The following is a 25204-nucleotide window of genomic DNA, read 5'->3' as shown; positions in this document are numbered from 1 at the left end:
TGACTTTACAGGGAGAGAGAACCTAAAATGGCGATTTACATTGATTCTAGGGTCAGGACCTTGCAACACAAATTTCTTCACAAGTAGCTTGTTAGCAGCTTGGCGTAGGCCAATATACATAAATTCATAGCAATAGGAGGCACAATATAATTTCTAGTTTGACAGTGTGATGACTCCTGTCACACCAAAGGACATTTACAAGCAGAGTACCACAAAACGGAGAGTCGAACCTTTGTTTTCAGCAGTCACTAGAGGAACAGGTCTTAACTAGAGGTGAAGAAGTTAATGATGCTCACCTGGGCATTTTTTTTAATTTTAAATGAAATTGACGGATGTTAGATCAACCTCTGGAAAATGTGTGTGGCTAATCCGCACACATTTTCCTATGCTGAAAACACGGCAAACGCATACCTGTGTACTCGGAGTAGATACAGCCTACAGGCGCCGCCCCCCTTGTCATATTTAATTGGAATATGACATCAAGGCATCTCGGAAGAGGGAGGTCAAAACCTTCCTCCTGTCATGGCCAGCCTAATAAACTAACAAAGGCTCCATGGATCTGCCCTGTCCTTTCTTAGCTGCTGGTGGCAGCTACACATACTAATCAGAGTTGATTCAAGCAGGCCCATGGGAGGCCTGGTCGCAGGACTAACAAAAGACAGGAAAACCCCAACAACCTTTGATATGCACTGTGTCAACCTAAAACCAGCTCCAGCCTCTCAGTATCAAGGGCACCGACCTGTCATGTCTGGAACTATGTATTTACTGTAGTCATCCCTGCAGGCTAACCCCATTCAGAAGATTCGAGTACGTGGTTTGTCGGAGACCAAAAGTCTGGTCCTGCTGCAGCATCAAGAGAGACCTGCCACTTTAATCAGCAACCACAGAGAGCTCAATTAACCAGAGAGACCCTTTTTATCCACAACAGACAGGGTGATGGGTGGGACTTAGCATTACATGTTTACATCCCCTTTACCTTTTCTGTTGCAAAGCACTGTGGTTATGACCTCACGCATACAGGAGATTGTTGGTGGGGACCCATGATTTGTTCGTTAAGGTAGGCTTAGCCTACACTAATCACTGGAGCCCGTTTGGCTTTAAAAGGGGGTTGAGTCCCTCTTTTGGGCATATCTGAAGACTTTGCAAGGAGTAACGAGAAGAACTCATTTGGACCCTGGCTGAAGGTACAGTCTGCCTTACAGCTTCCACCAGTGAAGGAAGGCTAGGATTTCCAAAGAGGGAAGCAAGATCCCTCCCCTCAATATTTCCCAGAGAACAGAGGGACATACTGAATCCAGAGGACCCCCCCCAGCAGCTCCTGAACCAGATCCAGCTAGCACACAGCGTGCCCTGCTAGGCTCTGCAGCAAGCTTCCTAGGTAGGAAGTGCCAGAGAGTCTCTGAACCAAACCAAGGACAAGGAAGTGGCCTGCAACACTCTCCTCAGCTTTGGGCCGTCCACCTTAAAGGACGACACAAGCCCAGTGAAGATGTTAAGAGGAGTGCATCGGCAAGCATGAACCAGCATCCGCCTTAAAGGATTGTCATGTCAGTCGAACCCCTCGAGCTGCAACTGACTGCACCGCTGACTGTTGTCATGCCGGATGCTCTCGACCAGTGCTTCAGACCAGCCAAACCAGCACTGAGACAATTCCTGACCCCGATCCATCTTGCAGGCCAGTATGGAGCGGTCCGCCCAGTCTCGCTCAGCGAACTGCCTGATGCCTGATAACCGCAGGCGTCTCCCATCTTGAACTCTGTCACAGGAGCTGCAAAGCGCCCTTCAACTGACTCGACCCTATCGACTACCGAGACCTTCTACAAGCACTAGATACATTATGGTTCTGTCCCCCTGGTCCTTCCCCGAAGGACCCTAATTATATTTTATGACCCATTGCTCTGTTTGTGCTGAAACCAAGTATCTTTGAACTATTGCGATTAATTACTTTACACACTACACTTCTGACAGTATCCAGAGTGCATCACTTTTCCTTCTTGAAACTGTCTGTCCTCTGCATTCCATTACAGGTTGGGTTGTATTTTGTAGTGTGCTAGAACTGTCTGTTGAATAATAATAAAGTAGATATTTGTATACAATCTTGACTGGACAGTCCCTTTTATAATTGTGTAATAATTGTATTTTCGCTGTGTTTCAACTAACCAACTATTCACAACCTTGCAGAGATAAGCCTGCCGCTCTGTCCACGTTACCAAAATTGGACAAGGCGGTTTATAACTTACCTGTGTTTCCAATTTGTTTGGATGCCTTCTGGTGTACTAGAGGTGTGGGGCTGATTGATGGTTCAGAAACTGGTATTCATCCCTGGACCACTGGCTCCCAGAAGTTTATTCGTCACAGTCACTTTTTTGCCATCATTGCTTTTAAAGTGAAAGTTCCTGGTCCCAGGACATTCTTTCTTTCTACATTTGGCTGGAATTGTTGCTTCTTGTGTGAGATCAACAAGAAAAGTAGTAATGGGACACACCCTGAGGAGAGTGTGTATTTTACGTGTGGTAACTGAGTGCACCTGCACATGACTACGTGCAGATGCGGGCGCGGTAATCGCTGTAGATTACCTAAGTAACTGTGTGTCACCCCAAAATAATTACTCAGGAGAATTAGGCCAACTGAGAATTTGGGCCCCTATAATAACCCCAGTCCTGGCAAGTAGCCACATGTCATGTGACGCTTTACACCAGTAATGGCGTTTTAGCCACTCGCCCTTCGTCTGTAGATCCAGACTCATTAAAGTAGGGTATGGGGGCGGGGCGTTAGCATGAAACACGTTGTTGGCTAAAGCTAAACACTGCAACTTTGGAATCCATCTTGGCCGACTCAGCCTTCCATCCTCTGAGGTCAGTAAATTGAGTGCCATTAAACCAGATCCAGTGATAACGTCGCTGTGAACATGTCCGCCGGGTGGCAACATTTCCCTAAAATTGCACCCTCCAGACAATCAAACATTTTCCCCAAATATTCTAGGATTGGGGGTAATAATACACAATGATACCCCTCCTAGAATATTTGGAGAAATCATTTTAGGGGTCAGTAGGTGACCTTTTTTACAGCAACATTATCACATGGAACCATTAGAAATGGGTAACATTACCAGTCATTATTACAGTATCTAGCACCTGTAGGATTTCGGCACTAGATAACAAATATATGAATCCCTGTAACGTCATAACATGATATAACATGGGGCCAATGAGCAGCTTTGCAATCTTAAAGGCACGAACTGCTGCTATAAAGCCCTGCACTGGGCATTGTTTTCCAGTCACATATTTTCTCTGGTGGGATTAGAGGGACAATGGTCGCCAACTTTGATCTCCAAAGAGGTTGAGGGGTTGGCACTTCATTCAATGAGAACACCGGTTGGGGGTGGGTTTAGCAGCGGGAGGTAGCTAACTTTAATCATACAGAGCCGCAATCACGCCGGGTTTCGGTATTACCAATGGGTACACCAAGGACGGGTCCCGGGATTGGCGCAAGCTACACCTGGAGTTTGATTGGCCACCCCAGTTGCCACCCCAGTATCCTAAACTATGAGCATTATGTTTATGCGTGCTTGTACTTCATGCCACCCCTGCATAGGTCAGTGCCCCACTTGGGCCACCCTAGTCAAAGGGGTCTGGACCGCCCCTGGACTACACAGCATATAATTATACTTTGCGCGAGTATCCAGAAAGCCTGGACAAGCTTTTGATTCTGGGGACCAGAGTGGAAGGCCCCTGCCCTAGCCCATTGGACATCGTACAGTAGCTTATGAGACTCAGAGGGCAGGGCTGCGCCCATCTTCCGCCATGGAGTCATAGACAGATGGGGACTATTCCGTGTCTCGCAGCTGGGCAGTCCCAAGGCCCTTTCAGGGTGCATCATTTCAATGTCCCTCCTGCCCGCCCCCTAGTGCCTGGATTTACAAATGCAGCTGGCTGATTTGGCTTCATTCTGTACCTAGATTTGAAAAGCAAATGGCCGGAGAATTCCCCATTGCCTCTCCCCTAACTACTGATTTACAGGATTTGTTTTGTCCAGGACAGGAAGTCCTTCATTCCCAAAATGTTAAGCAGGAATGATTTGCACTTTGTAAAACTAAAACGACTTCTTCCACATGTGTATTGATAGAACTGTCTGACTTCCTCTTGCAACAATGTAATTAAAGAGGTGGCTGGAATTTTCCCTAGCTGTCTTGACTGGCTGAGAAGAACTTCTATGTTGATTCTGGTCATAAGTATCTCTGGCATGTGAAGGACTAGATGGCCTATGTCTGTAGATCCTGGCAACCACCTTCAGTTCTTCTGAGTGACTGAAAGTACCAAAAACACCTCTCTGAAATACATCAAAATAAGCTAAAATGTGACACATGCGCAACAACTGTCACCCTCAATTGTGAGTGAAAACCCCCGATAAGGGGGTGCAAGATGGGATATGTGGTCCGTACAGGACATGGGGATTTGTTTTGCTTTGTGGGCAATACAGTGGATTGTTAGACACCCCCCCCCCTGTTTAGGCCCGGGAAGAAAACGTTCTGGCTCCCAGATACGGAGATTTATAGTTGATCTAAAGTGATGAATATAGTAGGTGTACCCATGTTCTTATCGGTGCCCATCAGTTCTGTTATGCTTTACGAAAGGGATACATTGTTTGGTGTGAAAGTGAAATCAGTTGCAAGCAGTGAAATAATAATAATGCAAAGGCATTCGTTGCGGTTTCCAGATGAGATGTCAGTCCCCCTAGTCTCCCTTGCTGGTGCCTGCTGCGTGTAAATGCTTAAAATAAACCTTGAAAAACATGGTCTTAATAAGAATTGGAACAAGACTTGGCAAAGCCAACAGGTACCGCTTTTGCTTGGGCATGCGATCAGGATTTGCCAGGTACTTCAATAATGGTATATTTCCTGGCAATAAGATTCCAACATGTCCCGGGAGGATAGCTCAGCGGCAATGTGCTCGCCTTAGAAACAAGACAGCACGGAGCAACACAGGTTTGATCCCCGGGTCCGCGCTTAGAAACCTCTGGGTATTAAGCAAGTTATAAATACCGAACTAAGACATATTCCTGTAACAGCGCCTTGATGACCCCGGGATGTGTGAGCGCGTTAAAATTGCAAAATAAATTAATTAAATAAACATCTGGAAAAGGGTGCAAGTACCTTGCTATATGATGTCAGTGCCTCGCAAATGCCTAAAGCAAAAACTGTTGCCCTTGCTAATGATTGCTTTTCAAGAGAGGTCTGTGCGAGGACACACATATTGTTTATAAATCCAGTGGTTGAAGGCACACTTGGTTAAGGCATTTTTATTACACCAAGAGCACATGTACAGCCACAATGTATCCATTAACTCTGAAAAGACAGTTTAGAAACACTACTGGCTGGATCTATGCATTACAAAGTTTGTTGTTAATGTGTTATATAGCCAGTTCAGAATTCCCAGGAAGAAATGTGATGGGCGGGAAGGGGAGGGTAGTGGGTGGGAATGGCCATAGGGATGACCATGGCAGTCAATGGGTGGGTAAATAAATAAAGATCAAACAAGACACACAAGCTGTGTGTCCCTCTTCAAATCTCATCTTCCGCCTAGGTGTATTCCAGAGCAATAGTTTTGGCTTATATGTGGCGCTGAAGCCTCACTTAATAGCCAAAACTAAAACGTGCCTTTCCACAACTGTTAACAAGCCATAGGCTTATAATCCTTCTGTATTAAACACTTACACGCTTAGAGATGCAGTCATTATAATTAAAAACCGTACACAATCGTGGCCTTACTCCGAGAACAACACGTCATACATTGTGCACACCGCACACGTGTTCTTATGCAGAAAGACAGAGGGATGTTTTTTTGTTTTGGCGCTCTGATGCCTGTGGGCTTTCAGTGCCTTATAAATAAATAAAATTAAAATAAATGAATAAAAAGAAGTAAGACAGGCTAGTTAGCTTTGGCAACGCCTGCACGTTTGGAATCAGTTTAAATCTCGCTCGCCTCTGCATATTTGAGGCCTCCACCGAATTGGCACCAGGCTTTGCTGAGCAGCAGAAGGGAAGCAGTCTCAGGAGAGACTGCTGACAGCCAAGAGCTGCCGTGACCCCAGCCGGCACTTTAAATATGCATGAGCGATGGAACCGCTGGCTTCAAGGCCTGACTCGGGGAGAAAGTGGAAGAAGCGGCCGGGTCGTGACCATGTGAGGCCCTGGAAGGCTCCCAGGACTGGGGAGGCCAGAGCTGCTGTAAGGAAGGGTGCTCCTGGAAACAAGGGGGGTTAGGCATCTGAGCAGTAGGGTCGGATCTTTCTCCTTCTTGTCCCATGTGCTTTCCTAATTAGGAACCCAGTGCCACGCCTTAGCCAGCCAGGCTGCCCAGAATGTGGGTAGACGTGCTGATACAAGGCCCCATTATGAACAAGCAGTTGGTTGCCACCCCACTGCTATGCCGCCACCTACCGAATACCCATTGACCATCCCTGTCTTCTCTGGTGCTCTGGGGGCACGCTGCCCAGCCACCCAAACTCCATAAACATAGAAAGGAGGATCATTCGTTTGAGATTCCTTTCCATTTCCCTCGGCGGCCATGTTGGATTGGGTTATTACTTTTAAGTTATGAAAACAGATTCACCCCCAAGCGTTTTTCCAGAATTTAAAAGAGTGTGATTAATAGTAGGTGCAAGTCGTAACTCTACGCGCTCAGTACATGGAGCCCTTTACAGTTACATGTACTGAGCTTGTGGTGTTCTTATATATACTGTTTACTGCTTTGGCTGGCAATAAATGTCAGCAAACGTTAATATTCGGGTGCATAGGAAACCCCCGAGCAGGGCAGGCCGAGGAACAAGGTCATCGCTTACTAAAGTCGTGACGCTTGTACAGGCAAAGCGACCCTTTCATAGCTATAGTGGCTTAAAAGAAAGGATGTACGTGCTTTGAGAGCAGACACACGGGTAATTGTTCTTGAACAAGAAATGCTCAGTGCTGATTTCTAAAAAAATAAATAAATAAATAAATCACAGATTTTCAAGCGTTTACAATTGGGTTCATTGTAAGTCTGGATCATTGTGTTTGCCCCCACCAACACAATTAGGACCCGATTCATGGAATATTTTGCACGTTTCAAACTGACTTTGCACCACTGAAAAGTGACTTTACACTACTGACACAAACCCTGATTCATGGAACTGTGCAAAGTGTATTTTTTGCAGTGCAGAATGACTTTGCACGAACGTTGCACTGCACAAATACACTTTGCACAGTTCCATGAATCAGGGTGTGTGTCAGTAGTGCAAAGTCACTTTTACAGTGCAAATAATTCTGTGAATCAGGCCCATATTCATCATGGATATTTCAGTCTGTCACCAAAGTCACTGCTAGTGAATACATGTTCTCAGAACAGTTTTGCCCAAGATCACAAGGCACCCCGCTGTGGTTTAATCACTATTGAATACCTTGTATAGGGTAACTCAAAGGTACAAGGCAGTGCACAGTGAGCCAAGTGACGCAAACAAGATGAAGTGCTTGTCTTTCAAACCAATCACACGTCACAACTGAGTGTCACTGCTATTGGGGCCAAATGCACTTATCTGTGCTATTAAACACGGCTGCAAAAATGTAAATACAAGGGAACGGTGCTTGTTTCCAATTCTGATGTTATTGTCCTCAGCGTGGTGGCACACAGCGCATTTTGGCCTTTTAGTAAGGTGGGCGGAGCTATGCAAATTATGCACATTTGTGGAGTGTGAGCAACACAAGTGACCTTCGGGCCCACTGAGAAATGATGTCATCTATGTGAATTAGAGCTGCGTCGAAACGTGCTGCGCCGGAATGTCCCGCTTCGGGGCGCTTGCATCATTAAAAAAGTCCAAACGTTTAAAATAAAGTTATGATCAGTTTGCAGTTGGACCATCTATGTTTGCGACCTAGTTTACGTGTCAACAAACCGGTTATTTTAATGAAGATACATCGTGTTTACGTAAAGATGAGATTGTCTGTACTGCTCACGCAAGCAGGAAGAATTAAAAGTGCACGCCTTTTATTCGCCCATGCTCTACATTCAAAGAAACATTGCTTGGTTAAAGACTAAAACGGGGAATTTCCTGCTCTAATGACAACGAAAAGAGGCAGAAATATATGCCAAAAGTGACTGGGTTTGTGTATACCTTTCTGAGCAAGACTACAAGGTCTAGAATGCTTTGCTCTGCAAGTTGGAAAAACGGACCTGGATCTTGTGACGTTGGATCCAGGGCGTTTGAACTCACGCAGTGGTGGGTCAGGGGACTGCACAGTGTTGGAGGGGGCTACCCCAGTCAGTACAGCTTGTTAATGAGCCTGGTTTAATTATGAGTGACAGAGGGCAGCGTCTCCTGTGATTTAATTGGGTCGATCCTTCTCCTCGGGGCAGAGAACTTGTGTAGCCTCTATTGTGGGGCTCATTTCGTGCCATCGCTGCACATGGGGGGTGCATGCACAATGATGCGTTGAGGGCAATACACACACAAGGGGTGCTGCCGAAAAGCGGGCACTGGGACTCGCAAATAGTGGCGTAGACTGACTCTGCGAGGAAAAGCAGGGAGGCTTTTGAGGTCAATAACTCGGCCCGCCAATCAGAAAGCAGCTCCTCGGTTGTTGTGACTAGAGACAGGTCATTTCCTGGTCGTTGTTTTCTTGGATGGCTGCACCTGACGCACAGCTCGGATGCGTGCCCCACTCGTCCTGTTAACCCACTGAGCTCCTAGCGGCCAAAGACGGGCTCGCAGCGCTTTACACAATACCAGACATGAAATAAATAGATGCATATCGCTCAGGAGGGCAGCCCTTAGTGGCATGTTAACCCCGTGTGCGAGTGTCGCCCGCCTCCCCCTGCTCAAGGAGCCTGTGGGGGCGACCAGGGGCGTTGCTAGGGGGGGGGGGGCTAAAGGGGCTATAGCCCCTGATCTTTTGGTTGTAGCCCCGGATAGAATCTCAGGAGCTACAGCCAAAAGACTAGCTAGCCCCCAGTACCAACAGTTCCGACATCAGTTTAGCCCGGGTCTTTTCCAGACCTACCAACTCCCCTGGGGGCGACACTTTATAAGCAATGCCCCCAGTGTGTGTTCAATAAGAGGAGACCGACCCGTGTCCGGGGGTACTACATGGCAGTATTACGGGAGCAAAGACAGAGCTGGGGATAACAGGCTCCGCTGTAATGCAGGTACGGGGGGGGGGGGGGCGACCACAGTTGCCGAGCGAGTCTGAAGTTCCACGTTCCGATCTCTGACTCTTGGGGTCTTCGCCAGGGTCCCCCTGCTGCAGGGCGTGTTGTGAACACCCCCTCCCCCCGGCTATTAAACTCTAAAGACCCCTTCATGTTCCCAGGCTCTGTCTGCCGCATCCTTCCCAGTGCAGCAGGACTCCCCGTGCACGCATGGGCCGGTATCCCACCCCATATCCTCTGAGCCCGCCCCTGATTGGTGCATCGGGAAGAGTCCCCGCGAGGGGAGGGGGCAGGAAGGGAGGCAGAGCGCCGCGGCCAGTGCAGGGAGCCGAGAGTGCGGGCGCTGCAGCAGACACGGCATGGACCCCTCCCGCTGCATCCAGCACGAGATCAGCTCTCTGAAAGGTAAGGCCAGGGGGGCATGCCTTACCTTCAACTTAACCACTGCATTAACCGTGACCCCGCCACCCAGCTCTGCGATGCCCCAAGCACCTGAACTGGGATCCGCGTGGGCACGGGAGGGGGTCGAGTGGTGTGTACTTTCTCGGGGTCCTGGTCTCTTATCGGCCCTTAGCGCGTTCCCCCGGCCATGTGCGTGGGGCTGGGAAGCGAGCAGACATGTACGTGTGGACGGCGAGAACGTGCCATGGGGGGGGGGGGGGAGTTCTGCACTATGAGAGGCGGGCATTTAGTACCCTTGCCCCCCACATATGCGAGCAGCCCCTATCTGCATTGCATTCTGGTACGTGTGGTGTTGGGTTTCCGGGGCAAAATGGGTCATAATAAGTTAGTGAGGGGCGAATGCCTCCTGCATAATTCTACAGCCACCTGCTTTTTTTTAGTTTTGCGTGAGGTGAGCGGCCGCCTGCTCTCGAGAGCCGTGACCTGTGGGCAGGGTCTTGGTTTCTCATTTCTGGGGTACCTGCGTTTGTTGATGCACATTGTCACCTCAGATCCGGGGTGTCTTGCATTAAAGCTACACTACGGTGTTCGGTTCTCGCGGGGTGGCCCAAACAGGGGCCATTCTGCCGAGATCACGTGACCACTCCACCTCACATGGTAGTAGTTGGCCCTGACCTATTTCTTTTTACTTTGCATTCTGGGAGTTGTAGTTTTCCATCTCCGTTATATAAGTGTGTCCGCACTGGACGTGAGATTGCACTCATACCTCTTCCTCAGCATGCCATGCCTGCAGGCGGTGGCATGGCGGGCTGCGCCATCTTCACAGCCCAGCGCTTCCCAGTTTGTATTGACGGCTGAGGTTGGCGGTGCCTGCATTTTTTGATGTTACCCTGGTTTCCGGGCAACCACCTCTCTTGCCCTCTCCAGTTGCAGGGGCCCCTGCTTGCTCAATGGGTGTTCTCCCGCATGTGATGACCAGGCTTAGGCTGTCATGCCTGAGAGGGGTGCTGGGAAGCAGGTGTGTGCTGTCCAGAGTCCGTGGGTGCTGCTGTTGCCGCAGTCCCGCCACGCCCAGGCGGGAGAGGTGTCCTGGATATGAGGGCGGGAGAGGAGTCCTGGATATGAGGACGGAGGAGTGGGGCTTGCTACTTTACCGTGCAGCTTCAGGGTCTCTCCACACGCTGGCGGCTGGGGTAGGGGCGTCCCGTCTGCACGCTGCAGCTCGCAGGATGTATAGCACTGCAGCACTCCTGAGGGGCAGCTTCAACCTCCCGCGTCAATCAAACACCAGGCGCAGGCCCTGACATGGCAGCACGGAAGCGGACAGGCCAGTGCAGACACCCCTGACATGGCGGGACTGGAGCAAGGGTGACAGCACGGAAGCTGACATGCCAGTGCAGACACCCCTGATGTGCCCGGACAGAAGCTGACATGTCTGCAGGGAAGCTGACATGCCAGTCCAGGCACCCCTGACATGCTGGGACTGGGGCAGGGGTGACAGCACGGAAGCTGACATGCCAGTCCAGACACCCCTGAAATGCCAGGACTGAAGCTGGGATGGCAGCACAGAAGCTGGCATGCCAGTTCAGACACCCTGGTGTGACCAGACAGAAGCCGACATGTCTACAGGGAAGCTGACATGCCGGTCCAGACACCCCTGACGTGTCCAGACACCCCTGACGTGTCCGGACAGAAGCTGACATGCCAGTCCAGACACCCTTGAAATGCCGGGACAGAAGCTGACATGTCTGCACGGAAGCTGACATGCCAGTGCAGACCCCCCTGACGTGCCTGGACAGAAGCTGACATGTCTGCACGGAAGCTGACATGCCAGTGCAGACACCCCTGACGTGCCCGGGCAGAAGCTGACATGTCTGCACGGAAGCTGACATGCCAGTGCAGAAACCCTTGACGTGCCTGGACAGAAGCTGACATGTCTGCACGGAAGCTGACATGCCAGTGCAGACACCCCTGACGTGCCCGGACAGAGGCTGACATGTCTGCACGGAAGCTGGCATGCCAGTGCAGACACCCCTGACGTGCCCGGACAGAAGCTGACATGTCTGCACGGAAGCTGACATGCCAGTGCAGAGACCCCTGACGTGCCCGGACAGAAGCTGACATGTCTGCACGGAAGCTGACATGCCAATGCGGACACCCCTGACGTGCCCGGACAGAAGCTGACATGTCTGCACGGAAGCTGACATGCCAGTGCGGACACCTCTGACGTGACTGGACAGAAGCTGACATGTCTGCACGGAAGCTGACATGCCAGTGCAGACACCCCTAGCGTGCCTGGACAGAAGCTGACATGTCTGCACGGAAGCTGACATGCCAGTGCAGACACCCTGAAATGCCGGGACTGAAGCTGATATGTCTGCACGGAAGCTGACATGTCGGTGCAGACACCTCTGACGTGCCAGGACAGACATGTCTGCACGGAAGCTGACATGCCGGTGCAGACACCTCTGACGTGCCAGGACAGAAGCTGAAATGACAGCAGAAGCTCTGACATGCCTTCATGGAAGCTGACATGGTATTCTGAGTGCATGGCCCTCTGACATGCCAGGACAAAGGCTGAAATGCAGTACGGAAGGTGATGATACAGTGCAGGCACCTGTGACATGTAAGCACAGGCCATGGCATGTCAACACAGAAGCTGACGTGGCAGTGCAGGCCTTGACATGCCAGCACGGAAGCTGATGAGTCTCCACAGGCTTTGATGTGACACTGGATGCACCCATGACCTGCTTTCTATAATGTGGTGCCTGGAAACTCGATCCTGACATACCAGAAACGGATGCGTCAATATCATTGGAGGAAAATACCTAGATATACAGTCTTCATTTTTCAATTCTTCTAATGGGTCAAAGGATGACTAGAAGGCGCAGGGCTTTTATTGCCTGTCAATTATGCTTGTCCTGATGAAGGCCACCACACACTAAGGGAGCAACATATTGTTGGCTTGATGAGGCTGAAACACATTGCGTTGACGTTTTCTTTATGCATAATATTTTTGTCTAACAGAAAAGTATCTGTTTTAATTGTACATCACCAAATGTAATGTGGCAATATGAAAGATTTAGACGAAATTTGATTAATGGCAACAACATTATTATTATTTTGTTAATGTCCAGTGTTTTTAAATATTTGTATTATATATACATGTATTTATTACAGAGACTGCAGTCGCCCTGTAGTTATGGTTGTGTTGCTCAACCCATAGGAAAAGCACTTTTTGGGCGACTTATAACTTTGCCGCCGCCCCCCCCCTCTGGAAGAAACCTTACCAAACTTTGCAAAAAAAATATGACCCATCAGATTGATTCTGTGAAGTTTAGTGAGGGTTCGTCAAGGGGGGAGGACAAAGTTATAAGGGGGGCTCCCAAAATATATTTTTTTCCATAGACACAATGGAAAAAATGTTGTGCTCACTTCTACAGCCAAAACCACTGGACGGATTTTCCCCAAATTTGCAGCTTGGTCCCGAGCGTGCTTTTGTACATTTGGTGTAAATCCGTCCAGTAGTTCTTTTAAATTTTGTGATATCTGGTTTCGGTCTGCGGACTCACTTCCCTGTTCGGTCCATGGACGGGTATCCAATTGGCCTAGAGGGCGACGTGATGTCCGCGGACATTGGACATGCCCACTGATTGGATGGTGAAAAGCGTGAAGTGCATCAGATTTTTGGAAACGGCTGCCATGTTGGATTCGTGGGCGAGACGCAGTTGTCCGCGAACATCGCGGTAAAACATAAAAAAACACAACATTGCACTTGTCAAACTTATCAAATAATCTCTGGGGAGGTGAGGGTTGATGAGGATGGTATGGGATATGGCTGTAAGAAGCCAAAAAACAGGTGTTTTTCATTCCCAAAGTCAAGTCCGTGAACAGTCCGTATGTTCGGGTACAGTCCTGTGATATTCGCAAAAACACTTCAGATGTTCGGGACGTCTATGCCTATTTCTGCATTACAGGGTTGGTGAAAATCAGTTTTTGATTGCTTATAACGTTTGCACCACTCAATGAAACTGCATGAATGTTTGGAATGTTATTCTAGACCTGATTCTAAATTGTTTTGGAAAGTGTGGAGTGGTTTTGTAAAATTAGAGGGGGGTCCGAAAATATTGTAAAGGCTTATAAAAGTGGTGCTGACGAATCTGCACAAAAGTTAGCAAAACGATTTTAAATCTCGATATAAATGTTTTTGTAAAGTTTGGTGGGATCTTCTCAAGAGGGGGCTAAATTAGAGGGGGGTCTCAACATATTTAGATGGCTTATAACTTTGTTGCCGTTTGACAAATGTGGCAAAGGTTTCCAGAAAGATTATAGACCCAACCTTGAATGTGTGTGTAAAGTCTGAATGGGTTTTGTCAAGTGGGGGCTAAGTTACATGACTATTGTATGTACATTTTGACAATTTTGAAAAAATAAAACGTGGGCGGTTTTCAAGCAAACTCGTTTAAGGAGCATTGGTAAGGACCTTAAAGCATGGGTTTGCAAATGTGCCCGTGTTTTTTTTTGTTTTGACAAGTGTCATAATGTAGGTACAAGAAATAGTGATATAACTTTGGTGACTAAGGTGTAGCCTGTGGTTATGGGCAGTGACCTGATTGTCTGGGTCATGGCATAAGGTCATGACCGGGGCAATCTGGCTACTGGCCATTGAACGGAGGGACGACAAATGGGGTAAAAGTGGCCATGTCCACCTGGGACCGGCTATGTGGGGAAGAAAAATGTGCCTGTGGTAATATGGTCACAGGGTTCTCTCTTCGACTTCTGCAGGCTGCCATGGAAAGGGAATAGGGGCTCAGTTTGCAGCCCTGCCCTCTCTTTCCATGGTGGCCATCGTTGCAAAAACGCCACATTATTCCCATTAGCATAACACAAAATGCTAATGGACATGTTGGAAAATCTTATTGAGTCTGTGTACTTTACTGAGAAATGTAAAGTAGATGGAGTCTGTAATTTATTTTTTTTAGTTCTATTTTTTAACTGTGAAAGGTGGTTCCTAAAGGAAGCTTTCTTTTTTTGTTGTTTGGTGTATTTTTTTTTTGTAGGTGAGGCTAGAACGTATGGTGGGGAGGGAAATGAGAGAATAGGAACAGAGTACTAATATGGAGGGGACGGTGGGCAGGGGAAGATGTTGTGCGTGTGTTACTTCTAAGGTAGTGGGCAGTGTTTCTCATGCTCCTTGATTACAGCTTCGAAAGCACCCCAAAATTGCTGCCCCCTGCAGAGTGGTGTGTTGCAGTATATGCAGAGAACCGTTTTCTTCGAAAGATATGGATCAACAGTTTATTTTATTGCTTGCAAGGTAGCTGGTGAGATTTTGTGTCCCACAGAATAGGCTGTGTGGTTACAGCATTGGTTGAGGCAGATGGGGTGGAGTTAGACAGCCTACTCATTCGTAAGAAAGGAACAACTGTTCTGAGAGCATTGCAGTGGTTGAATTTGGTGTGGCAGTGCATGGAGGTGGTCCCATAGGAGTACTGCCCAGGTTGTCTGCGACCGAGTGCACTCAGTGCATTTCACTTTGGTAGCTTTAGCCTTTGGTACATTCCCAACAGGGGTAAAGAACTGCCACACCCATGATTGTCTCTGGGTGCTACAGGTAGGCACTTCCTCTACCTCATATTCTTGGCCATCTTCATTATCTTTGGAAGTACTGCACCTTTCTATTATGTAAGGCCTCCAGTTGGTGGTGCTGGTGGCCTGTGGGCAGGAGGGATGGCAATAGCTGATGCTATTTTTAAGATAAATAGCAGTGTTGCTAATATTCTTCCAGATATGTGCTCTGTACTAGATTGTTAATGGATAATGTATAGGTGGAGGAGCTGTGCAAGGGCGCATATTGAGCTTGAAAGTTGCTAGATCAGTAGAAAATGCAGTTCCGAACCGCGAAGCGTAGGCGCATTCGTGGACACATCATCATGCCATGCGTGAGCGCATGGTAATGTGGCACTTTCTGGAAGGTCTGCGATGACGTCAGTGTTAAAAATGATACTAGAAGGTAGGGAAATGGCAGAGTTTTAAGGTGAACCTTTGTAAATTGGACACAAATGTTGCTATATTGGGTAAGTATGATATTAGTAAGTTGTAGGAAAATAAAAACCCATGAAATTCACTGAAAAAACCTTGTTAAAGGCACATTATGGTTAAAAGTAAAACCGAAAAACCTCAGAAATTTGCCAGTTATGGTAAGCTAAGCAATCATAACTCACACCACCACCGTGCACTGCCAAGACTAACGCTCAAGATGACATCACAAATGTCATTGATGACATCACATATCTGGACCACTTGTTTTTGTTCACTGACATATCTAGGTCAGGTGGTTTTGTTCACTGACAGTCAGCATATGGGAATTCAAAAGGTGCTATATATCTAAACGTCAACCTAAGAACTTTTCTTAGGGTTTGGTCTCAGATCATGGTGCACATTCATGGGGCAATATTTCTGCCCTAAAATGTGTTATAATCACTATGTGGTCCATTATTGTTGCTATATTACAGAGCAGGAATTGGCGGCAAATCAGTCTTGTGGCTGGCATCTCACCTCTGAAACTCTCACCCTCTGCCCATAATACCTACCTCTCGTTTACTAAAACGTCACTGTTGATCTAAAATGCTGGCACTTGCTAAATTCTCCTTCGGCACAGAGAGAGGATTATTCTGTTGCAGGTTTCGTATCTTCTTCTGAACAGCTATTACTCTATAGCTCCAAGAAGCAGCGAGGCGAACATTCTGTGCTATCTATGGACAAAATGCAAAAATAGGCGTTCAGTGGGGGTGCATTGTTGGTGTTTCTGGGTGTTATTTGTATGTGCTACATCAGTGACGCTACACTCAGCATTCTTCTTACTTCACAGCGTCCTTGGTGGTTCTACGTGATTTCATCGCGGCACTTTTCATCGCAGTGTTTTTTGCTGCAATTTTCTTTTAGAAAAAAACATCGATTTAATTATTTTTGTTTTGTTTGTTTTTGGAGGGGTAACCCCCCCCAAACCCCCCTTTCTTTTTTTTTTTTTTACATCCTGAACACCCAAACCCATTTTTGAAAAAATTTATCCTCCCAAAAAATGCGATTGTTTTTTTTTACGAAAAAAAATTGCGGCAAAAAACCCTGCGATGAAAAGTGCCGCGATGAAATGACGGTATACTATCCTTGGTATCTCCTTGGGGGCATCACTGTTAGTCTGGGGTGCATCCTTGTTAATATGTGGTTCTCTCGCTTAAGAGTGGGTGCATACAGCGTGGGTGCATTGCTCTCACTCCATCTAGCATCACCGTTACCCCGTGGAGCAGATCTGTGTAGGTGTTCCATACTTTTCCAACCTGTGGACCTCATGGAAGCACAAGATCTCTTTGCTACAGATCACACCTCAATGTAGCACTTGACAATGTTACTGAGCATATCTTGGCCACTTTTTTTTTTTTAACTTTATTTTCCAGCTGACATGACCAGAACATTAGCAACAGTAATCCCTTAATACAAAACAAAAGTTAGTTTAGCATTTCAGACAAACGTTATCGGTCATTTCTACAGGACGATGCATTTATACACGAGGATCGGGTCTGATCATTTGTTGTGGAGTTCAGGTATCGCCTCAGGGGGGCCCATACGTCTCTCGGTCGATTCCTGGGGATAATGCCTCTTGCGTACGTTTCTTCATATTCATATGTATCAATTAGGCCACGGAGCCAGGCTTGATTTGTGGGTGGTGTTTTAGCTTTCCATTGTCTGAGAATATTGCGCTTGGCCACCGCAGTTGCTACCAAAAAAGTCTGCGTATCCTGTCTGGGACCTTACCAATGTCGCCCAGGAGGTACTTTAGTGGTGTGTCCGCTATGTGGGTTTGCAGTATATTACTCATACGGGCTGCCACCTTTCCCCAAAATTGCTTTGTCGGTGGGCATTCCCAGTACATATGAAATGAGTTGGCCTCGGGTAGGCTACATTTGGGGCAGAGGGACTGCGTGGTGCGGTCACTTGTAGCAGGGGTTATGTGTAGATGATTTCTGTCCTCGGCTACACCGTATTCTTCGGGGATGCTGCTCAGGCATTTGAAGCCTTTCACTCCATGTCAGCGTTAGGAACGGACGTGTTTGGGCTCAATAGACTATTCATCGGGCACTCTATTCTTTGATTCCGTTTACTCTGTGACGGCACTCCACATTCACAAGTCCTCGCACGTTTCAGAGGATTGATGCTACAGGCGTCGACGCATGTACCTGAGACGGGCAACTAGGGAGCAAGGCGCTGCTACAGCATCACAAAATATATGATCATCCCTTTTGCCAACTTGGCAACAGATCACCTGTGTTTACTAGGCCCAGCCTTGAAAAGGACCGAGAATCGGTCGAAGCACGTGTTCGCTTCTGGCTTCTGAAGGGCCATCATTTTTCATTAAACTTTGAATATTGATTTATTTGGACTCTTCTTTGTTCATTTAACCTGTTGAATGCTTTAGTTACAGTTATCAACAAGTTACATACCATCTATATATGGGCAGCGCACCACGCGTGCTCACGCACTAGTTTCGAGTTCAGTTTGTAGGTTTAGGATTAACCTAGTGAGTAACGGGCAGTGCGGCAGCCAACTTACTAGGTTCCTAGTTTTTCATATATCACAGTACCTCAGCGCTCATTACCTGGCAATCCGATACCAGTACTACGTAATATGTAGATGGTTTCATATTTTGTATTGGACAAGTCTGAGATTGACGTTTAATGACACAGACTTGGTGTATTGGCAGTATCTGGACCATTGCGTGTCATCAATCGCAGTTTCCAAGTCCCTTTCCCATTTGGATTTCATGGTGTTTTGTGAGGGGGTGTGTGATTGGACTTTGCTGTAAATGTCTGAGATGCTCCCTTTAAATCCCGCCTGTCCCATTATCGCAAGTATGAATGGATGTGTCTGCGGTTCTGCGGGGAACGACGGACAGTTGTGCTTGAGCACAGCCTTCAGACGATGATATTGCAGAGTGACCATGAGGCCCTGACCATATCTACTGTGAGCTACGTCCAAATGTAAGAACTCTGCATTTGGAAACATGTCCCCCCAGTACCTGAGTTTTATCCGGATCCCACAACAATTGCATCGCGGTATCTTGAGCGCGGGCCAGGTATATATGGTGTCATAGAGGGGTGTGAGACCAGTATCGGTATGTGCACCCTACCCTATGATGTAACTCGGCCCAAGCTCAGATGGTACAGGTCACTGGGTCAAGGCCTGCAGGCTTTGTAGGTGATCTGGTGAATATCATGGAGCGTATGTCGTTAGGGACTGCCAATTGTTTCTTGACTTGTATGTGGGCTTATGCTATGGTGTCAGAAAACCAGAATTTGGCCTAGTGTGCCTCTGCCGCATAGTAATATAGGGCGAAGTCCGGCGCAGCCAGGCCTCCAGAATACAAATACTCACATAGTTTAGCACTCAACTGTCTAACCGGACCCTCACCCCACACACATTTGGACGCCATTTTCTGTAACTTTTCAAAGAGGGCCCTACCTGGCCATGTAGGGACATTGCTAAACAGGTAGAGTAGCTTAGGGACCACCACCATCTTGAGCAGCGCTATGCATCCGTATATTGAAATAGGGAGCTTATTCTATAATGCTAGCTTAGTTTCTATCTGTGCGATGTACGGAACATAGTTGGTCTCGTATAGCTTATTTCCTTCCGTGGCTATGATAATACCCAGTTATCGAGCGGAATTGGGTGACCAGTGGAATTGTGCCATGACTGGTGAAACTTTGCCATGCGGTGTAAGTGGGATGATTTTAGATTTGGCTTGGGTACTCTTCAACCTGGAAAATTCTGTAACATCTTGTATGACCGGCAACAGGTTAGTTTTTGGGTCTCGCAGGTAAAACAGTGTATCATCTACATAAAGGTGAGATGAGTTGGGGATATCTGCAAGTTTGAATACCCCAGTGTGTGTGTTTGTGACGTAAATATGCTGCTAGCCCCTCTATTGTGAGAGCAAAAATTAGGGGGGATAGGAGGCACCCCTGCCGCGTGCCTCTTTCTAGGGCGAAGGCCGGGGACAACTTACAATTAGTGCGTACTTTGGCTTTGGGGTCTTTATATAACAGCTGAATACATCTACGGAAATGCGGGCCAAATCCCATGTGTTTTAGTATCGAATACATGTATGCCCAGGACACTGAGTCGAATGCTTTTTCGGCATCAAGCGACATGGCTGCTGCGTCTGCGATCGGGTCAAGCTGTGCGATGGTTGCAAAGAGTGTTCTAAGGTTCAGGGATGTAGATCTGGTAGGTATAAAGCCTAATTAGTCCGGGTGTATCAGTTTGTTCATGTGAGGGAGAAGTCTATTCGCTATGACTTTCGTGTATATTTTCATGTTGGTATTGATAAGTGATAGGGGTCGGTATGACTTGGTGTCCTGCGGGGGTTATGGGGTTTTAGTAGTACAGCTAAAGTGGCTTCTCGCATAGATTCAGGGAGTATGCCCGTTGCCAAGGATGTTTCCCATATCTCGAGTATTGTGGGGGCTAGTTCGGTGGAGAAGCATTTCTAGAAGTCTGCCAGGAGGCCATCGGGGCCCTCCCAACAGTCAAGTCCTTAATTGCTCGGACAATTTATTCTAGCGTGAAGGGGGTTTCAAGCACCTCCGTATCCGCGTGTTCCAGCCTGGGCAATGGGAATGAGGACATGTATTGGACTAGTTCTGGCGCCGACATGTGGCCGGTGTTCCCATACAGCCCGGAGTAAAAATCTGAAAAGATTTCATTGATTTTGTCTGGTTTCGTGTGTATTGACCCATCCCTGCCCATGATGGAAGTGATTGGCTTGAACCCCCGCTCCAGTTTTATTATGGATGCCAACAGTCTTCCGGCTTTGTTACCCTCACCGTACCGGCTAGCTCTGGATGGATGCGATCCAGACCACTTTTGACAATTCCATGCCATTGATTACCAAAAGATAAAAGGAAATCGCTCCAAAGAGTGGATAGGGGTGGCAAAGGTAATCAATCTCCTACAGCGCTCATTAAAAACCCTGGAGAGGCACTGGTGATACGCCTGAAACGCTAGAGAGACACTGGTGATATGCCTGAAACCCCAGAGAGGCAATGGTGATATGCCTGAAACCCCAGAAAGGCACTGGTGATATGCCTGAAACCCCAGAGAGGCAAAAGTGATATGCCTGAAACCCCAGAGAGGCACTGGTGATATGCCTGAAACCCCAGAGAGGCACTGGTGATATGCCTGAAACCCCAGAGAGGCACTGGTGATATGCCTGAAACCCCAGAGAGGCACTGGTGATATGCCTGAAACCCCAGAGAGGCACTGGTGATATGCCTGAAACCCCAGAGAGGCAAAAGTGATATGCCTGAAACCCCAGAGAGGCACTGGTGATATGCCTGAAACCCCAGAGAGGCAATGGTGATATACCTGCACTCAGGATCGCAAATTGCTTCTTAGAAAATAGCTAAGAACGTTTAAACATGGACATTAACCATAAAAAATATATTTTGGCAATATAATTGATAACTCAAAAGAAATCAAAGGTGTTCATTAAAAGGATACAATTTTGTAATACCCTTTCACATAGTCAATAAAACAACTCTACTTTAAGTCGTTTCATCATACAATATTCATTAAATATATTTTGTCCTAATTAGATGCATTGTACATTAAATTACATTTCATCATACAATATAAAATAGTCATTAGATTTTCTCCTAACTAGATGTATGGTACATTTCATCAAACAATATAAAAAATATTCATTAAATAATGTTCTCCTAATTAGATGACTTGTAATTACACATTAACTAACAGTGGAAATATCAGCAAAGTTTGTTCTCCAATTAATAAGTGGTGTTTGAGATTTATTAGGCGTTATGTACACATTTTGTTAATATTGAGAGCCGCGAATACCTTTTACCTCACATTCCAGGAACAAATGCTGTAAAATTCCCAATCTATTTGATGTTGGACACAAGCGGTGCATCCACTTTTCTTTACTCGTACCCCTTTGGGGGCGCAGCGTCCATAAAAAAGCGAGAACATTCAAATGAAAGCACTTGAATGAGATGTACGTCTTTTACTGGGGGAAATACTGCTGTATTTGGCCAGGGAATGGCATTTCAATTTATAGGGGATCATTCAAAGTCTGATTCTTTTGGCAACACCAGTCGGATTCTTGAAGTTTTTATTTATTTATTTATTTTTTAACTTCCCTCTAATTGGATATTCAGTTAAATGTTGCCAATTGCAACCAATTTCATTCAGTAAATTATTGCCCTCTCTAGTAAATCTATGCAAAGTTATAGACGATGCATGGTCCAAGATATGCTGAATGTCTGTTCTGGTGTATCTTTTATATTTCATTAATTGGTCATACATGTATTAGACTAAGACTTAGCAGATTAGAGATATTGTGATGTCATGCAATCTATTTAGAGCGTTTTCGTTTTACTGTACATTCCAGTGTGGTCAGTTGGAGCCTGCCTCTCACGGGGGTGCCTGCTGTCTTTGTATCTCTTACTGATTAAAGGACTCATAAACATATTCATGCCTGGACATCAGTTCTAACAATGTCCTCAAAAAAACGAGGCTCAATATTTTCTGATACAGCATAAACTTTTTACACAGAGTTCTAATCTGTAATAACTGTAGACCCTAGTTCATGTCTGATAATTGCTGCTGGCAAAGATGACTGTAAATTGAGAACTTTTTCCCATAATCCCTTGAATGAATGGGGCTGTTTTCTGTCATTGAGGAGCTTAGCCGCCACCCTCAGCTGCCCTTTTCTAACTCCATTGTAATCTCTTTTAGATAATTTAATTTATTTCTTTTCGCACGATTGAAGAACATGAATTAAGCGACTGGCACCTGCCTGCGCTCACCGTTCATTCTGCAGTAGATTTCAGCCCTGATCTCAAGCACCTGGAAATCGCCTATTTAGGTCACTTTCATGTACACCTGGGTGGCGCTTGGCTTCTTGATTGCTTCTTCGAAGGATTCTGGTTGTTCACTTGACCCTGTCCCACAAAATTTTTCCAAAACTATGTCTTCTGTTTTCTTATAGACATTCTGTCACTTTTATAGTGCTTCTTTAAAGCATGGGATTGTCCCAGTGGTATGGGAAGAGGCTTCAATGAAGACATTACTAAAATAAAACCCTGTAAGATCCAGCAGATCATGATAAAACATTTACTGATCGAGCTGGACAACTGGAAGGACCAGCTCATCAAAAAACACCATCATTCATAGAGAATCTTCTAGATGAGGTGCAATTTTTCATTGGATCTGGGCATCGCATGGAGCTGGGCATCACATCCATTTTAGACGACCGAAGGGAAGCGCTAGATGGGGACAGTGCCGGAGCTTTGATACTATTTCGATTTATCAGCAGTTTTCCACACAGTCGACTGTCCTTTTTACAGCAAGACTTAAATCAAAAGGCCTTCCGGAACTGGCACTGTGTTGGATCCCCTCCTTACTTTTAAATCTGGTGAATCTTATCTGCAACAGCAGTTTTATACTTTCAATCTATGCCAACGGCACTCCCATTTTGAATAAAAAATGTGTCAATTGGGCTCTTGCCCCCAAATCATTGAGGGTTTATTTATCCTCCATGAAACAATGGTTGGACCTAAATTCTCTCAAAAGCTATCCATCTTAATCTAAAATTCTAGTAGTGGACACACAAGCAAACACCTGGACCTCCATATATCGGCCTGGCTGTCAAGAATTTAGCAGACCTCTGCGACTCTGACCTTACTCTGGACCAATAACCTTCCTCTGTGTCCAAGAATTGTTTCTTCCATCGCCGGACTATGGATCCCACAAAGCGCGTCGACTGTAAATGCTGTTGCCTCTTCTAGAATGGATTCCGGCAATAGTATTTTATTTGGAAACCTCACCAAACTTGAGTCAAGGCTGCAAAGAGTTGAGAGCGTTGCTGCAAGACTGAGACAGTCCTACCATGCTTCGTCCGGTTGGATAGCATTGCACCGGCTTCCAGTGAAGCAATGCACAGTCTTTACATTTCTGAGTCTGCTTCATCAGGACCTCTTTCAACACAAGAAATGTCATCTGTTTAACAGCATACACTGGTACCACCCAATCTCCATCAAGAGCTGCCTGGTGATGGTTCTCCAATGTAAAAAGGAATCGTATGGAGGCCGGTCGTTCTCAGTGCAGGCAGTAAAATGTGGCACGGCTTACCTCTTTCCATATGCCATGTTCATTTTCTGCAAGAAGCTTAACACCTATCTCTTTAGGAAATTGACAAAGGATCATTCTGCACGTTTCTACTCTCTTTGTGCCTTTTGGTAACATGAAGCCACAATACCTTTTGTGGTGAATGTTGTGCTTTTGTACAACCCCTGCCACAATGGCCGGGAAGGAGGCAGGAAGCGATGGTTAACTTCTCGCCGCTCCTTGGCTGCAGTCTGTGCTCCCAGTCTGGCTCAGTCCCACCGGGCACATGTTCCTGGCATTCTGCACAGGTGTCTGAAAGTTCTGTACCTAGCCATAGCTGTTTATTTTACCTATTCACTTAGTTCGTGCCGTAGCCTGCAGGAATTGGGGCCCACAAATTGAAACCTACAAAGTGTCCATACTTCATGGTCACTCCCGTCCCTTGCACACCTATATTTACTGAAAAATGATCAGTCTGAATTCTATATGGTTTTCATCAAGAATTATGGGAATTTACATCTGTGTTACTTATCACCAAACGGAAATTTTAAGTAACTTTGTTATACTCTTTTCTTGAGTTAATTACTGAAATTCAACAAGGTAGTCAAGTAAAGTAAACTGGTCTAGTGATTAGGTACTGGATATGTTTTTAGTCTCTACATGGACCTGTTACCTTATTGGTATCTTGGGGTTCTAATAGAGGTGACGTTCCTTCTACAGAGTTAATCCATACTCGCTGGATGATTGGATGTCTTCTTTTAGGATGTTACACCAATGTGGTTTCCTATAAAGGATGTTGTATATTAGCATCTGATGGTATTTTGAGCGGAATGATTTGTGATGATGGTGATGTCAGTTCTGTAAAGCAAGTCTTCAGCGAGTGACCGGATGTGTGTGAAATTTACGGACCCCATCACTTCCTGCTATTAAACTCTTCCTTTTCCTGGACAGGGTGGGGTTTCTACCCAGAAGCATTGCGTGCACAGGCGAGCAGGCCACCTCGCCCACCGTAGTGGGGAAAGCCATCTTTCGGCTCGCCCACTTGCACCCAGGGGGCAACTGGAGATCTGAGCTGGCATGGCAGGTGACCTTACAGGGACGGTGCCCAGTTTTCATGCAGGAAGTAGTGAGGTCGGTTGCCAGTTCAGCTCCTGGGCTATTGTACCACCTCTTCATCCCCTGCCTCTTGCAGGTTTTAGGTTCTTGTCGCCCTTAAAACCTTACACTCGAGGTAAGAACTTCTGCAACAGGAGCGTGACACCCGCTTTTCTGCTCTAGACCAAGGCACCAGGGTTTCATCAGCTCCTGATCTTGGGAGAGGTCGGTAGTTCTTGCAGAGACCCTGGGCCTCGCCCCCCACCCCCAGGAAAGTGAGGTGCTCCTGCATTTCCTCTTGGTTTCACACCCGTGTGCACGGCCAGTTATCTACCTAGAGGTCT

At 46.7% G+C, this 25204-nt stretch overlaps 1 protein-coding gene across 7 annotated transcripts in view; it reads left to right on the top strand.

Moving 5' to 3' along the window:
• The window catches only part of PLEC (plectin), a 1447724-nt gene that overhangs the window by 812591 nt on the left and 609929 nt on the right, over positions 1-25204 (top strand). Inside the window, exon 1 of one of the 7 annotated variants that reach the window (XM_069621872.1) lies at positions 9493-9584. The exons of the other annotated variants lie outside the window; for them this stretch is intronic. Coding sequence (XP_069477973.1) covers positions 9539-9584 — 46 coding nt within the window. The 5' untranslated portion in view covers positions 9493-9538. Of the gene's footprint in view, positions 1-9492; positions 9585-25204 lie in introns of those variants that run through there. 7 annotated transcript variants of the gene reach the window in all.

The sequence above is a fragment of the Ambystoma mexicanum genome, chromosome 5q (genome assembly GCF_040938575.1).
Source record: "Ambystoma mexicanum isolate Mex_15411 chromosome 5q, UKY_AmexF1_1, whole genome shotgun sequence".
In the NCBI taxonomy this organism is placed as follows: Eukaryota; Metazoa; Chordata; class Amphibia; order Caudata; family Ambystomatidae; genus Ambystoma; species Ambystoma mexicanum.
This window is presented reverse-complemented; position numbering and strand designations above follow the sequence as displayed.